This window comes from Oncorhynchus gorbuscha, linkage group LG11 (genome assembly GCF_021184085.1).
Source record: "Oncorhynchus gorbuscha isolate QuinsamMale2020 ecotype Even-year linkage group LG11, OgorEven_v1.0, whole genome shotgun sequence".
Taxonomy (NCBI): Eukaryota; Metazoa; Chordata; class Actinopteri; order Salmoniformes; family Salmonidae; genus Oncorhynchus; species Oncorhynchus gorbuscha.
Window position 1 is genome coordinate 87,936,138 of NC_060183.1, and position 18,001 is coordinate 87,954,138.

Below are 18,001 nucleotides of genomic sequence, written 5' to 3' on the forward strand. Positions count from 1 at the left end.
TGTAACGCTCTGATTGTCAAAAAGGGGTCCCCATCCTTCTGTTCTTCCATTCACTCTGGAAAATGAGTCGTTGAAGATAAGCTAGCCAGCCATGTCAATGGTTCCTAGTGGGGTGTTGAGTAGTAGAATGGTCCCACTTAAATTAACTTTTCTGGATACTTAGGGCAGCTAATCAGCTGTACCAGTGATTTGTCCGGGAGGTGAGCTTCTCGCCTCTACCTCATTGAGATTTCAGAGTTCAAACCGCTTTAGGCGTGAGCTGCAGCTCGACGCCTTTCTTGTCTAGGTTAACCTCTTGATTCTAGCCATCCCGCATCTGGGATCGTGAATACAGCCTCAAGCTCATTACCATAACGCAACGTTAACTATTCATGAAAATTTCAAATGAAATGAAATAAATATGCTAGCTCTCAAGCTTAGCCTTTTGTTAACAACACTGTCATCTCAGATTTTCAAAATATGCTTTTCAACCATAGCAAAACAAGCATTTGTGTAACAGTATTGATGGCTAGCATAGCATTTAGCGTTAGCATTGAGCGTGCAACATTTTTACAAAAACAAGAAAAGCATTCAAATAAAATAATTTACCTTTGAAGAACTTCGGATGTTTTCAATGAGGAGACTCTCAGTTAGATAGCAAATGTTCAGTTTGTCCAAAAATATTCTTTGTGTAGGAGAAATCACTCCGTTTTGTACATCTGACCTATTTGGATCCTTCCAGGACAGTCATGACTCCAGTCACCTTGCCGTGGTTAAATGCGGAGGTTCGCACATTCAGTTTTGTGCAACTGCTGCTATCTATCCACAGTTTATGGACTAGGTAGGTTTTAATAGTGAGTGGGAACATACCCTATACACTTCCTGATGAACTCTGTCAGTATAAATATCAAGGTTATTCTGAGGCAACCCGGAACATATCCCAGTCCGCTATATCAAAACTATCTTGAAGATTGGATTCCGATTGGTCAGACCAGGGTTGAATTGACCTGCAAGACCACTTGTACTTCCTGTTTGAGTTTCTGCCTATAGGAAGGGAAAATTGGAATGGAGTTTTGATCTGACTTGCCGAATGGAGGGCAGGGGAGGGCCTTGCAGGCATTCCAGAAGGGAGAGTAATAGTGGCTGAGTTTTTGAAGAGTGAGTACTACAAGCAATGTTAGAACTTTGGTAGCATTTTCCTCACCTGCTTTTTTAGACTAGCTAGCTACTAGAAATACGGCCTCAGGATATGCTGTTTCCAGTTTGCACGAAGTCCAGTGTAGTTAATTGAGGGCCGTCGTATCTGCTCGAAGGGGAATATATACACTGTGACTATAACCGAAGAGAATTCTCTTGATGGTATACGGTCGGCATTTGATTCTAGGTCGGGTGAATTAATGTACCTGGACTCTCTCCATAAGTAGTTCATCATGAAACACACATCAGTCTCATCTTCCCGGAGAATTCTTTATTCCTGTCTGTGCGATGTATCAAACTTTTTGTTGTTGTCAAATGCAGTATCTGGTTGCTCCTAATTACACACCACAGACCAGCAAATATTCTTTACGTCATAGGAATCAATACAAATGTTTTTGTATGCCCTCTTATACACACTATTAGGACCAGCCTTTGGAACTTAAGCTTTCCTAGATATCGCTAACATATTGTGATCACTACATCCAATGGATTTGGATACTGCTTTAATGCATTAAGTGAAGATGTGATCAGAAGATGTTTTCATTCCTGTGCTTTATATCTCCCCTGGTAGGTTTACTGAACTTGAACCAGTTTGCAGGCACTGGTGTGAAGCTTTTTCTTGAGTGGGCAGCTTAATAAAAGCCAGTCAATATTTAGGTCACCCAGAAAATACACCTGTGATAACATATCAAGCATTTTACATGTTATCCAGATTCTGGCTGATAACACTTGGTCTATAGCAGCTTCCCACCAGAATGGTCTTTAGGTGATGGAGGTAAACCAGTAGCCTTATTACTTAAACAGTATTTAACATGAGATCCTCTCAACTTTATAGGAATGTGGTTCTGAATATAGACAGCAACACTGCCCCGTTGGCATTTGTCTTTTTGGTAGATGTTATAACCATGGATTGCTGCTGTATCAACGGTATTATCTTAGTGAGTTTCAGATGGTCAGAATATGAATGTCATCTGTTACTAGCAAGTTATCTATTTCATGAACCTTTTTTCTTAGCCCACATTTACATATGTAGCCTATTTATGAGCTGGGCTTAAATCAATGTAGAGCATCTTCCATTTCCAGAAGATGTCAGTGATCTATTAAAGTTACTCCAACAGAGCTACAGGAATATTTTAGCTAGGTGTAATGCCTGTAGACTGCTGAATCTTTCACACCCGCAGCCCAACGATGACCCCCGCCATGCCCTAGCTACACACCCTAGACCATGCCACACAACACGCCTTAACCCTAGTCACATGCTCTAGACAATGCCACAAGCCCTAAGCCCCCATGGACCGGTGAGTTAAAACAAAACCCAAGTTGTTGGCCTACAGAAGTGTGGCTGTGACATGTGGTCCTTCTGTCTCTTACAGAGGTGCATCTGTGCTGCAGGCTTCCGGCTCCAGGCTAATGGTTTGTCCTGTGTGGATGTTGACGAGTGTAATGAGGTCCTACCACCTGTCTGCAGCCACACCTGCCTTAACACCCGCAGCTCCTTCCTGTGTCGCTGTCACCATGGATATCTGCTGGAACCAAATGGTCACAGCTGCAAGACCCAAGGTACTCTAAATGTCTTTGCTTGAACGTAATTAAGACATTGTTTTAGTGAAATATTTACTTTTGTCTAAAGCCAAAAAAGACAGGAAATGCAAAAGCTATTTTAACCTATGCAGAAACTAGGCTTTTCAGAATAAATGGCTTAACTACTGCTAGAGTACTGAAGCTTAATTCATCTACTATAACCTCCACAACACATGTACTCCCATTAGATGGGTTGATTAGGATTCAAACCTTCTCAAACAGCCTAATACATACTCTTAGAGTAGGTTTACCCCATTAATGCACCTGGTCATTTATACATATTTTTTCATGTTAGACATCATTCCACTCACTTAAACATTATGGGGAGGTTTTCCCAGACACAGATTAAGCCTAGTATTGGACTAAAAAGCAAGATCAATGGAAAATATCCAGCCAATATTATTTCTAGTCTGGGACCAAGTGAAATCTGTCTGCGAAACCACTCCTTAACCCTAAATTTAACCAAGACTAATACATAAACTGACTCGGATGGGAAATGGGCAAGATAGTTGACAGCGCTTTAACATATTTTGAAGCAATACATGGTTATTATTCCTGTTCATTTTAATTTAACTAGGTATGTAAAGTAAAACAAGTTATAAACTATGGAGTAATGGAATCTTATGTTGTCTTAAGACTGTTAAGCTATGCTCTTTAGACATTTACAAGTTGCAGATCTCTAAAACAATGTAGGTAGCTTATGGTAGAGTAACGTTCAAATCTCTGGCTACAGTTCTGGTGGACATTTCTGCATTCAGCATACCAATTGTAAGCCTCAACTTTGACAACTATACATTTGGTCTTTTATTGTCCCCAGCACAAGGTTCCCTTTTGTAATAATCAAGATTTTTAATCAGCTTCATGATATGCCACATGATATGGATTATCTTGGCAAAGGAGAAATGTGACTTACCGGCTCAAATCACTCTTATGTAGCAGAATTTTAAATTGTAATTTTTACGATGGATAGAAGTAGTCTCAGAGCTACAAAATGCTATCATACACAGCAGTTGAGGAACAATGGAAAGTATTTCTGCTTTGAAAGTTGTAAACTCACTATAGAGAAAATGGCCTTTGAATGTTTTGGTACTACTGCTGGAGACCCCTTTGTCTACACCCATTCAGCATCGTTCACACCCTCTTAAGCTTTTAACCCACCCAGCTCTTTAAGGATTCATTTGAGTGTTCTGTACTAACTTCAGTCAAGCACCCCTGTAAAGACATTTATACACTGATTCAAAATGGCTATTGATAACATGTGTATTTTGTGGTTGTGACCCAAACTCTTGACCCTTTTATTTTGGGACTATTCTCATGTCAGATTTTGTAGTAAAATAGATTTTATTTTAAAATAAGCTAACATTAATTTGGAAGACGCTGATATTTTATGTTCATCCAAATTATATGGACCCTGATTTTTAACTTAAATTTTTAATTGGCACATTTTTAATGGCAAATTCTTTATCCTAAAATAGTGGGGGGAGAACAACCCCTTCACATTGTTTAAGAGAATTAAAATTATCAATAAGTGTAAAAATAAAAATGTGATGTTAATTGAAAATGTATCTCTATGTACTCTTAATATGTATTCCTGTTTTAGTATGTTTTAACCTCTTGAAGTTAGGGGACACTATTTTCATTTTTGGAGAAATAACGTTCCCGAAGTAAACTGCCTATTTCTCAGGACAAGATGCTAGAATATGCATATAATTGACAGCTTAGGATAGAAAACACAAGTTTCCAAAACTGTAAAAATATTGTCTGTGTATAGCAGAACTGATATTGCAGGCGAAAGCCTGAGAAAAATCCAATCAGGAAGCAACCTCTGCATAGCATAGCGCACCAGTCAAAAAACATTACTAGAAAATATTCATATTCATGAAATCACAAGTGAAATATATTGAAACAGAGCTTAGCCTTTTGTTAACCACCCTGTCATCTCAGATTTTGAAAATATGCTTTGCAGCCAAAGCAAGAAGCATTTTTGTAAGTTTATCGATAGCCTAGCATAGCATTATGCCTAGCTAGCAGCAGGCATCATGGTCACAAATCAGAAAAGCAATCAAATTTAATTGTTTACCTTGGATAAGCTTCGGATGTTTTCACTCACCAGACTCCCAGTTAGATAGCAAATGTTCCTTTTTTCCCCAAAATATTTTTTTTGTAGCCAAATTAACTCCGCTAGTTCATGTTTGGCTGAGAATTCGACTGGAAATTGCGATCACGGCAACTTCGAAAAATATTCCAAATTATCTCCATAATATCGACCAACATGGCAAATGTTGTTTATAATCAAGCCTTAAGGTGTTTTTCAAATATCTATTTGATAATATATCAACCGGGACAGGTGGCTTCTTGGTAGGAAAGAGAAACAATGGCCGCATTTGTCTTAAGCACAAAACAGACTCCAGGTGACCACTGACACAATGTTGACAATCAGGCTCATTTTTCAAAATAAAAGCCTGAAACTATGTATTGTGACACTAGACACATTAGGGAAGCCATAGAGAAAGTTAAGCTATAACTTATCAAGCAAATGGCTCTGACCCGAATAATATTTGTATTGTTGGTTAAGGTATTGTAAGTATTTCCCTAAGGACTACACCACGTTAAAATGGCCCTCATGTGAAGTTGTGGCTTGACATGTGCCTAGTTTTCTGAAAGGTGTCGCAATTGGGATTAGGTCTGGACTTAGCTCGGCAAATTCCAAAACTTCAAAATTGTTGCTTTTCAGCCATTTTCACGTAGATTTGATTGTTTTCTACCATTGTCTTGCTGCATGACAAATCAAATTTTATTCGTCACGTGCACATGCTTAGCAGATGTTGAGACTATAGTGAAATGCTTGTGCTTCTAGTTCCGACCGTGCAGTAATATCTAACTTAGGAAGGAGACTGGCTGAAATCCCGTTAACGGAATCGATTTGACAATAGCCAGTGAAAGTGCAGGGTGCCAAATTCAAACAAATCTCATAAAAATTCATCAAATATACAAGTATTATACACAATTTTAAAAATGTGTTAATCCCACCAGTGTCTGATTTGAAAAAGGCTTTACGACGAAAGCATACCATGCGATTGTTAGGTCAGCGCCAAGTCACAAACACAGCCATTTTACCAGCCAAAGAGGAGTCACAAAAAGCAGAAATGGAGAAAATTAATCACTAACCTTTGATCTTCATCAGATGACACTCATAGGACTTCATGTTAAACAATACATGTATATTTTGTTCAATAGAGTTCATATTACTATAAAAATCTCTGTTTACATTGGCGTGTTATGTTCAGTAAGGTTTTGCTTCCCAAACATCTGGTGATTTTGCAGAGCCACTTCAATTTACAGATATTCATCATAATGGAGTTCAGAAATCCACAGGCTCGAGTGGTCATGACATCGCAGACAAATTCCAAATAGTATCTGTAATGTCCACAGGAAAAATGTCAAATGTTTTTTATAATCAAACCTCGGGTTCTTTTACAATATATATAATCGATAATGTCAACCGGAATGTAGCTTCTTCCATAGGCGAGAGAGAATATGGCTGTGCATGAGAAACTCTGCTGGCACCCATCCATCCACTGACGAGATGGGTTCTTTATCGCTAATTTTTCCAAATAAAAGCCTGAAACTGTCTAGACTGTTTACAGCTTGAGGAAGCCATAAGAAAATGAATCTGGTTCATATCCCTTTAAATGGAGGCAAGGCATCCAATGGAACAGAGCTTTCAGGAAAAACCACACTTGTTGGATTTTCCTCAGGTTTTCGCCTGCAAAATCACTTCTGTTAAACTCGCAGACAATATTTTGACAGTTTTGGAAACTTTTTTTCTATCCTAATCTGACAATATGCATATTCTAGCTTCTGGGCCCGAGTTGCAGACAGTGTAATTTGGAAAGGCTTTTCATCCAAAATTCCAAATACTGCCCCCTACCCTAGTGTAGTTAATTTCACTTATTTAACCAGGGATGCCAGTTGAGAACAAGTTCTCATTTACAACTGCGACCTGGCCAAGATAAAGAAAAGTAACCTTCAGTTACTCCTGAGGTTGAAGAGGTGCTGTTGCTCCCTCTGCGGTTTCCTGAAGTCCACGATCATCTCCTTTGTCAACGTTTTGTTGATGTTGAGTGTGAGGTTATTTTCCTGACGCCACACTGAGGGCCCTCACGTCCTCCCTGCAGGCCATCTCATCATTGTTGTTAATCGAGCCTCCCACTGGAGTGTTGTCTGCAAACTTGATGATTTGAGTTGGTGGCGTGCATTGCCACGCAGTCATGGGTGAACAGAGTACAGGAGAGGGCTGAGAACACACACTTGTGAGGCCCCAGTGTGGAGGATCAGCGGGGTGGAGATGTTACCTACCCTCACCACCTAGGGGCGGCCCTTCAGGAAGTCAAGGACCCAGTTGCACAGGGCGGGATCCAGACCCAGGGTCTGTAGCTTAATGACTAGTTTGGAGGGTGCTATGGTGTTAAATGCTGAGCTGTAGTCGATGAACAGCATTCTTACATTGGTATTCCTCTTGTCCGCTTCGTTTGTGGACCTATTGGGACGGTAAGCAAATCGGAGTGGGTCTAGGGTGTCAGGTAGGGTGGATGTGAAATGGTCCTTGACCTGTCTCTCAAAGCACTTCATGATGATGGAAGTGAGTGTGATAGTCGTTCAGCTCCGGTGTCTTAGCTTTTTTGGGAACAGGAACAATGGTGGCCCTCATGAAGCATGTGGGAACAGCCGACTCGGATAGGGATTGATTATGTCTGTAAACACACCAGCCAGCTGGTCTGTGCATTCTCTGAGGACGCAGCTAGGGAAAACGTCTGGGCCGGCAGACTTGCGAGGGTTAACACGTTTAAATGTTTTACTCACGTTGGCTGCGGTGAAGGAGTCTACAGGTTTTGGTAGTGGGCCTTGGTAGTGGGCCATGTCAGTGGCACTGTATTGTCCTCAAAGCGAGCAAAGGAGTTGGTCTGGGAGCAAGACATTGGTGTCTTCAACTGGGATGGTTTTCTTTTTGTTTTCTGTGACTGTAGACCTTGCCACATACGTCTCGTGTCTGAACCGTTGAATTACGACTCTACTGTCTCTACACTGACGCTTAGCTTGTTCGATTGCCTTGATGAGGGAAGAGCTACACTGTTTGTATTTGGTTATTTTTCCGGTCGCCTTGCCATAATTAACTTTAAGACTTTGTATGTATCTGTCAATACAACATACACTGCTCAAAAAAATTAAGGGAACACTTAAACAACACAATGTAACTCAGTTATTTAATTGAAATCAAACTGTCTACTTAGGACGCAACACTGATTGACAATAAATTCCACATGCTGTTGTGCAAATGGAATAGACAACAGGTGGAAATTATAGGCATTTAGCAAGACACCCCCAATAAAGGAGTGGTTCTGCAGGTGGCGACCACTTCTCAGTTCCTATGCTTCCTGGCTGATGTTTTGGTCACTTTTGAATGCTGACGGTGCTTTCACTCTAGTGGTAGCATGAGACGGAGTCTACAACCCACACAAGTGGCTCAGGTAGTGCAGCTCCAGGATGGCACATCAGGAAGAAGGTTTGTTGTGTCTGTCAGCATAGTATCCAGAGCATGGAGGCGCAACAACCCAGCAACAGGTACCAGGAGACAGGCCAGTACATCAGGAGACGTGGAGGATGCAAGCAATGCAGATGTAGCATGAGGGAAAGGCAACAACCCAGCAACAGGGAGATTATAACAGTACATGGCCAAGCGTTCACGACCAGCCGAGTCAAATAATAATAATCACAGTGGTTGTAGAGGGTGCAACAGGTCGCCTTTGTGCAAGGAGGAACAGGAGGAGAAACTGGAGCAGCAGCACAACCAGGTGGACTGGGGACAGCAAGGAGTCATCAGATCCCTTCAAAATGACCTCCAGCAGTCCACATGTGTCTGCTCAAACGGTCCGAAACAGACTCCATGAGGGTCTGACGTCCACAGGTGGGGTTGTGCACTGCATATCAGCCCAACACCGTGCAGGACGTTTGGCATTTGCCAGAGAACACAAAGATTTCAAATTCGCCATTGACGCCCTGTGCTCTTTACAGAAGAAAGCAGGTTCACACTGAATGCACATGTGACAGATGTGACTGTCTGGAGACGCCGTCCCTTCAGAACATTCTGCTGCCTGCAACATCCTCCAGCATGACCGGTTTGGCGGTGGATCAGTCATGGTGTGGGGTGGTATTTCTTTGGGGGGCTGCACAGCCCTCCATGTGCTCGCCAGAGGTAGCCTGACTGCCATTAGGTACTGAGATGAGATCCTCAGACTCCTTGTGAGACCATATGCTGGTGCGGTTGGCCCTGGGTTCCTCCTAATGCAAGACAATGCTATACCTCATGTGCCTGGATTGTGTCAGCAGTTCCTGCAAGAGGAAGGCATTGATGCTATGGACTGGCCCACCCGTTCCCCAGACCTGAATCCTATTGAGCACATCTGGGACATGTCTCGCTCCATCCACCAACGCCACGTTGCACCACAGACTGTTCAGGAATTGGTGGATGCTTTAGTCCAGGTCTGGGATGAGATCCCTCAGGAGACCATCCGCCACCTCATCAGGAGCATGCCTGGGCGTTGTAGGGAGGTCATACAGGCACGTGGAGGCCACACACACTAATGAGCCTCATTTTGACTTGTTTTAAGGACATTACATCAAAGTTGGATCAACCTGTAGTGTGGTTTTACACTTTAATTTTGAGGGTGACTCCAAATCCAGACCTCCATGGGTTGATAAATTTGATTTTCATAATTGTGTGTTTTTGTTGTCAGCACATTCAACTATGTAAAGAAAAAAGTACTTAATAAGAATATTTCATTCATTCAGATCTAGGATGTTATTTTAGTGTTCCCTTAATTTTTTTGAGCAGTGTACAATTGTTAAATTAAGAGTCTAGTTGGTTTAGTTATGGAAAAAGCAGCAACCTTCCCACTAGCCATGATGGGCTTTCTCTTATGAGTGGTCTGGACATGTCGATTTCAGACCACTCGTCTGTGATGGAGCGCATAACTGATGAATTTACCAACACTCAACACCCATTGCACATGGCCGGTGTCAGAAAACGTAGGCAATGAAACATAATATTTTTGCCAGCCGAACCAGCTCTGCTAGGGTGAGTGAACTGGTCAGTGCGCTGTTCTCTCATTTGTGTCGAAGTAGCTCGTCAACGTTGGCCAGTTGGCTTGGGTGTTTGACTGCTGTTAGGTCAGAACGCTCGGCTCAACCCTACTCATCGGCCAGAGCTTCCAATGTGTGCTCTGAACGCTCCGAGAACGAAATGCTCTGAATTTACAAACGGACAATCTGACACTGGTTGTTTAGTACATTGCCTCACATGTGAATCCTTAGATGGGTGGGGCTTAAGCTTAAAAGGGTGTGAACGATGCTGAATGTGTGACGAGCTCTCAGTAGGTACCAAATATTCAAGGGCCTTTTTCTCAAGTGAGTTTACAAGTTTATTAACTTTCAAAGCATAATTACTTTTGCGTTCAACTATTGTATGATATACCATATTCTAGCTCTGTCTACTCTCATCCAATGTAAAAAATAAAATAAACAACCTTTTCAAATGTTGCTACATAAGACCGACTCAAGCCAGTTGGTCTCAAATGTTCGAATGCTTTTTACTCCTAAATGGGATTCTAAGTATATCAACTTTATAAAGCAGCATTACTTCCTGTTTCCTCCAACTATGGTGTATGATATGCCATTTTGAAGCTCTGAGTACTTTTATCAAATGTAAAAACACCAATTCAAATTTTGGTACATAAGACTGAAAAAAGATGGTGTGTCACAAATGGCATCTAGAGAATCCCTATGGGAGAATCCCTGGAAGAATCCCTATGGGAGAATCCCTATGGGAGAATTCTAGTTTTCTATACATCCTTCCAGCAAGAAAACGAGCCAGCGGAATGCAGTGCCATCTGAGTATTTAGGAAGTTGAGTTCCCAACCAGTGTGCCAAATGTAATTATGTAACATGGAGAAATTAAGGGGAGAAAAGACTCTAACATGCATTGCTGGCTCAACCTAATAGCCGCAACTAATGTAGATTTGTCTAATTATAGTTTTGTCGTTGTATTCAGAATGGTGTTTTGTCATGGTATATTGATGGTGTATTTTGTCTGTGTAGATGAGGCTCACCTGCTGGCATCTGTTCAGAATGAGCTGCTGGTGTTGGGGTTGCATAGCTCCAGCCTTTCATTGCTCTCCACTAGTCAGACACCTGTGTTCTGTGTGGATTATGACTGGAGAGACCAGAGGGTATACTGGGTCAGTCTGGAGGAGGAGAGCATCAAGTGGACTTCCATCAACACCAAGGACACAGGCACTCTGGTCAAAGGTTAGTACCCTAACCAAGGACAGGGTTAGTACCAAGTAGTCTCAGCCCTACTGTCTACTAGATGTTTGCTAACAGAATGCTCTTTCTGTAGGTGTGAAGTCTGATTCTATAGCTGTGGACTGGGTTGGCAGGAACCTGTACTGGCTGGATGGGCTGGCCAGTCAGATTCTGGCTGTGAGGCTGGGCACATCTACAGTAAAGTCTCAGAACTACATAGTGGTTCTGGATGAGGATCTGGAGCAGCCTCGCTCACTACTACTGCTGCCACACAAAGGGTGGGTTCGGGTGCGAGGGCTGCTGCCGCCCAAAGGGTGGGTTCGGGTGCGAGGCTGCTGCCGCCCAAAGGGTGGGTTCGGGTGCGGGGGCTGCTGCCGCCCAAAGGGTGGGTTCGGGGGTGGGTTCGGGTGCGAGGGCTGCTGCCGCCCAAAGGGTGGGTTCGGGTGCGAGGGCTGCTGCCGCCCAAAGGGTGGGTTCGGGTGCGAGGGCTGCTGCCGCCCAAAGGGTGGGTTCGGGTGCGAGGGCTGCTGCCGCCCAAAGGGTGGGTTCGGGTGCGAGGGCTGCTGCCACACAAAAGGTATACAAATGAATATACCTATCACTCTGTTTTTATAACACAACCCTGAAAAGTCCATTATCCCTCTGAAGAGTATGAATTCGGTTGAGAGGAGGTTTTGAGACTTAAAGCAACCTGTGTACAAATTGTTTGAAGCACAATAGACAGTCATAGCTGTGTGCAGGAAAACCTTGATAGAGCATGGGTGGAATAAGCATTGTGGTGCTCATGTGAATTTCAATTTTTTGGAGGGGGACTTCAGGTCCAAACCTTCTCTCGCATAGTTTTTTGTTTTCAATTTCCATGATGTTTACATCTGAAGGTGATTATTCAACATACAACAATACAAGTTAGGTAAGAGTAATCAATGAAAAATGGTAACAGAAATGATGTAGCTAGAATTTATTGAATATTAAAAGTTCATTTTCTAGAGGGAGCTTAAAAAACAAACACATTTAAGCCAATATGTAGCTGAACAATTTGTTTTCCTTGTGGTTCTCGCTCATGAGTCAGTGTTATTTTGCAAATTTTCCTCTAATGGGGTCTTTGGCTGAGATATGATGGTAGGGTGATTTAAATATAACTGAGCTTCAAACCATGCTGATAGACAACTATAATTCAATCCAATTAAAACTAAAATAGGCATATGGAATTTATCACACAATTTCTATAACATCCACAAATCGAATAAAAATAATCATACAATGATTTAGCCCATAAATCATGAGTACAATCGGTCCGAATTGTGAAAATGAAACCACATCCCTATATATGAGTCTGTATAGTTCATATATTTTTTAAACATTTATCTCTCCAATTTCATGGTATCCAATTGGTGGTTAGTCTTGTCTTCACTCATAGCTGCAACTCCCGTACGGACTCTGAGCAGCGACGGTCGAGAGCCGTGCATCCTCCGAAACCCAACCAAGCCACACTGCTTGACGCAATGCCCGCTGAACCCGGAAGCCATCGCCACCAATGCGTCGGCGGACACGCTGTACTCTTGGTGACCGTGTCAGCGTGCATGCGCCCGGCCTGCCACAGGAGTCGCTAGAGCGCAATGGGACAAGACATCCCTGCCGGCCAAACCCTCCCCTAACTCAGACTGGGCCAATTGTGCACTGCTGCGTGCGTCTCCCGGTCGCAGCCGTGCTGCTTGGACTTGAATCAGGATCGCTAGCGGCACAGCTATCACTGCGATGCAATGCCTTAGACCCTTGCGCCACTCGGGAGGCCCTAGGGTCTGTATAGTTTGACACTGACTCCAACTTAGGTTCCCAATGTGGTTGGTTTGTAAATGGTGTGGGGAAAATGTTTCATAATCAAAATGGCCTAATTCAGTCTGATAGATGTGCAGGTCCCTCTGGCGCAGGTCCCTCTGGCGCTTCCACCTGTTTAGAAGTTCACATGAAAGTCTGTCCTGTTTTTAGAACCTCACTCTGCTTGGTTGAGCCTGAAGGAAGAAAGGTTTTTAATTTTATTATGTTGGTTGTGAAAACACTCCTCCCCCTTACATGTTTAATTGCTCTAGCCAGTATTCTGAACTTCAATGTCCTCACAGGCAATTAATTTAGCAGCAGTCATGAAACATCACATGTGAAAGGGCCGCTGCCACACAAAGGTGGGTGAGGGGACAGGGTGTTAAAATAAAGCTTCAGTAGAATATAATAAATCATAAACTCGTCTGAAGTTGTGGACTTTAGGATAGATTTTGGTAGACTGATAGCTGTAGCCAACCCTGTTCCTGGAGTGCTGCAGCTACTGCAGGATTTTGTCCCAACTGAGCTAATTGATCAGTTTAGTAATGATTGCCTAAATTCAACACACTTGGTCTTCCAGGTTGGTTAAATGAGAAACTACAAGTTCCTTGGGCACTCCAGAACCAGGGTTGCCTACCCCTGATGTAGACTAATCGTTGTTCTTTCTCTCCCAGGTTGATGTATTGGTCAGAGGTTGGTAGCGATCCCCAGATTGAGCGGTCAGGGATGGATGGCTCTGAGAGGAAGGTGGTGTTGACTCGTGGTCTCAGCTGGCCAGTCAGTCTCTCTGTGGACACTCTCACTGACCGAATCTACTGGGCAGATGAAAAACTGCAGTGCATCGGCTCTGTATCCCTGGAAGGACACAATGTCAGGGTAACACTGCAGCTAACATGAATTATGGTTATACTCTTTACAGTAAACATGGAATGTCTAGATATGAACTTCACTGTAAACATGGAATGTCTAGATATGAACTTTACTGTAAACATGGAATGTCTAGATATGAACTTCACTGTAAACATGGAATGTGACTGGTTAAGACTGTTCTTTTTGCTCTGTCTTCACAAAAGCTTCTGCAGCTGACTGAAATGCCCAGTCCATTCTCTGTAATGGTTTTCAATGACATGGTCTACTGGTCTGACACCAAGAGGAGAACCATTCAAGTATCTCACAAGAACACGGGCAAGAACCGCAAAGTTTTACTCAAAAGACCTGGACAGCCTTTTGGCATCAGGGTAAGGCTTTAGACGAGGACTGGGGTTAAGGGAATGGGTTCAACCTTCAGGTCCTCTGAGAGAGAGAAGAGTGAATTAGAGAACGCACACTTAGATTCACACAGGACACCGAATAGGACAGGAGAAGTACTCCAGATATAACAAATTGACCCTAGCCCCCGACACATAAACTACTGCAGCATAAATACTGGAGGCTGAGACAGGAGGGGTCAGGAGACACTGTGGCCCCATCCGAAGACACCCCCGGACAGGGCCAAACAGGACAGATATAACCCCACCCACTTTGCCAAAACACAGCCCCCACACCACTAGAGGGATATCTTCAACCACCAGTTTACCATCCTGAGACAAGGCTGAGTATAGCCCACAAAGATCTCCGCCATGGCACAACCCAAGGGTGGGCGCCAACCCAGACAGGCATCAGTGAATCAACCCACTCAGGTGACGCACCCCTTCCAGGGACGGCATGAGAGGGCCCCAGTAAGCCAGTGACTCAGCCCCTGTAATAGGGTTAGAGGCAGAGAATCCCAGTGGAAAGAGGGAAACTTTATAATCAGTGGTAGTGGTTATGTTGCCCTTCTCTCCCTCCATCTTGAAGTGTCTCGCGGTCTCTCTCGCTCTCTCAATTCAATTTAAGGGCTTTATTGGCATGGCAAACATATGTAGATAATAAACAATATTGAAACGATACTAATTTACAGGGATCATGAATCACAAAAGCTCCAAGAAAAGTGACCTTTCAAGTGTCATATGTGCAAATAGTGTACAAAGGGGAAAATAAACCAACAGAAATACAAGTTGTATTTACAATGGTCTTTGTTCTTCAGTGGTTGCCCTTTTTCTTGTGGCGTCTGTGATTGCCGGTATTTCACTATATATGTAAAGAGAGATGTGAGAGATAGTTGATCAAAATTGGATTTGTTTTCAAATTCTTTGTGGATCTGTGTAGTCTGAGGGAAATGTGACACTAACCTGGTCATACATTTGGCATCAGGTTAGGAAGTGCAGCTCGGTTTACACCTCATTTTGTGGGCAGTGAGCACATAGCCTGTCTTCTTTTGAGAGCAAGGTCTGCCTTCGGCGGCCTTTCTCAATCGTAAAGCTATGCTCACTGAGTCTGTACAAGATTTCCTTAATTTTGGGTCAGTCAGTGGTCAGGTATTCTGCCACTGTGTACTCTCTGTTTTAAGGCTAAATAGCATTCTAGTTTGCTGTTTTTTGTCATTTCTTTCCAGTGTGTCAAGAATCATTTTTGTTTTCTCATGATTTGGTTTGGTCTATTTGTGTTGCTGTCCTAGGGCTATGTGTGGTCTGTTTGAACTGAGCCCCAGGACCAGCTTGCTTAGGCGATTCTTCTCCAGGTTCATCTCTCTGTAGGTGATGACTTTGTGGAAGGTTTGGGAATTGCTTCCTTTTTGGTTGTAGGTTATTTTGATAATTAGCGTTAACGACCTAATTCTGCTCTGCATTATTTGGTGTTTTCTGCTGTACATAGAGGATATTTTTGCAGAAATCTGCATGCAGTTTCTCAATTTGGTATTGTCCCATTGTTGTGATTTTCTGGGGGTTGGTGAGTGGACCCCCAGATCTCAACTATAAAGGGCAATGGGTTCTACAACTGATTCAAGTATTTTTTTGCTAGATCCTAATTTGTTGAATGTAATTTTCCTTTTGATGGCAAAAGGAGGCCCTTGTTGCCTTGTCTCAGATAGTTCACAGCTTTGTGTAAGTTACCTATACGCTGATGTTTAGGCCGGAGATATGTATAGTTTTGTGTGTTTTAGGGCAACAGTGTTTTGATGTAATTTCTACTCGTGATCTGGGAATTGGACCTTCCTTTGAACACCATTATTTTTGTCTTACTAAGATTTACTGTTAGGGCCCAGATCTGACAGAATCTGTGCAGAAGATTTAGGTGCTGCTGTAGGCCCTCCTTGGTTGGGGACAGAAGCACCAGATCATCAGCAAACCGTAAACATTTGACTTCAGATTCTAGTAGGGTGAGGCCGAGTGCTGCAGACTGTTCTAGTGCCATCACCAATTTCTTGACATTATATAGAGTAGACATTATATAGAGTAGACCTATAGAGTCCTGTGAAAATATTTGCCCCCTTCCTGATTTTTAATGTTTTGCACATTTCTCACACTTAAATGTTTCAGATCATCAAACAAATTTAAATATTACGCAAAGGTAACCCAAGTAAACACACAATGCAGTTTTTAACTTATAGCTGCAGGGGCAGTATTTGAGTAGCTTAGATGAAAGGTGCACAGAGGTGCCCATATTCAACTGCCTGCTCCTCAGTCATAGTTGCTAATATTAGCATATTATTAATATTGGAAAGAAAACACAAGTTTCTAAAACTTTAAATTATGTCTGTGTATAACAGAACTCTTATAGCAGGCAAAAACCTGAAATTCCACTTCCTGTTTTTTTTCTGGGTGTGGCAGATTTTTGACGAAGCTCTCATTGAAATTACAGCGAGATATGGATGAGGTTTCACTTCCTACTCCTTCCACTAGATGTCAATAGAACTTTGTCTGACTAATATGAAGGGGGGGGGGGTCAAATGAGAAAGGAAAGTTGACCATTCATTCAGTTGACCATGCATTCACTGTGCGCGTTCACCGGGGAAGGACATGCCTTCCACCGGTCATCTGAAGTCATTCTAATTCTCCGGTTGGAACGTTATTCAAGATATATGTAAACAACATTCTAAAGATTGATTCAGTACATCGTTTGACATGTTTCTACTGACTGTTACGGAACTTTTGGACATTTCGTCACGTTATAGTGGACGCGCTTTGTGACTTTGGAATTGTTTACCAAACGCACTAACCAAAGTAGCTAATTGGACATAAATAACGGACATTTTCGAGTAAATCAAACATTTATTGTGGACCTGGGATTCCTAGGACTGCATTCTGGTGTTCATCAAAGGTAAGGAAACATTTATCATGCATTTTCTGGTTTCTGTTGACTACAACATGACGGCTAATTTGTGTACTGTTCTGAGCTCTGTCTCAGATTATTGCATGGGTTGCTTTTTCCATACATAAAAAAAAAAATCTGACACAGCAGTTGCATTAAGGAGAGGTACATCTATAATTCCATGTGTATAACGTGTATGATCATCTGCATTTATGAGTATTTCTGTTGAAACGAAGTGGCTATGCAAAATCACTTGATATTTTTGGAACTAGTGAATATAATAAGCCAATGTAAACTCAGATTTGATATAAATATAAACTTTATCAAACAAAACATGCATGTATTGTTTAACATGAAGTTCTATGAGTCATCTGATGAAGATAAAATGCATCACTAACCTTGAATTATCTTTGTTTCTGCTTTTTGTGAAAGCTATATTTCGCTAGAAAATGGCTGTGCTTATTGTGGTTTGGTGTAGACCTAACATAATCGTTTGTAGTGCTTTTGCTGAAAAGCATATTTGAAATCGGACCCTGGTGGGATTAACAACGAGAATAGCTTTAAAATGGTATGCATGTTTTAGGAATTGTAATTATGAGATTTCTGTGGGTTGAATTTGGCACCCTCTATTTTCACTGGTAGTTGTCATATCGATCCCGTTAGCGGGATTGCAGCCATAAGTTTTAAGTGACAGCTTTTTAAGAAATAAAAGTATCCGAACCTTCATGGCCCTATGTGAAAAGTAATTGCTCCCTAAACCTAATAACTGGTTGCTCCACCCCCAGCAGCAACAACTGCAATCAAGAGTTTGCGATAACTGGCAATGAATCTTTCACATCACTGTGGAGGAATTTTGGCCCACTCTCCTTTGCATAATTGTTTTAATTCAGCCACATTG

General features: G+C 42.3%; 1 protein-coding gene across 8 annotated transcripts in view; it reads left to right on the forward strand.

Moving 5' to 3' along the window:
- Positions 1-18,001, forward strand: part of LOC123989585 (low-density lipoprotein receptor-related protein 2-like) — a 112,719-nt gene that overhangs the window by 64,116 nt on the left and 30,602 nt on the right. For all 8 annotated transcript variants that reach the window (XM_046290706.1, XM_046290707.1, XM_046290712.1 and 5 more), the window contains 5 exons: positions 2,550-2,736; positions 10,912-11,121; positions 11,213-11,396; positions 13,608-13,809; positions 14,007-14,171. In XM_046290706.1, coding sequence (XP_046146662.1) covers positions 2,550-2,736; positions 10,912-11,121; positions 11,213-11,396; positions 13,608-13,809; positions 14,007-14,171 — 948 coding nt within the window. The remainder of the gene's footprint in view (positions 1-2,549; positions 2,737-10,911; positions 11,122-11,212; positions 11,397-13,607; positions 13,810-14,006; positions 14,172-18,001) is intronic.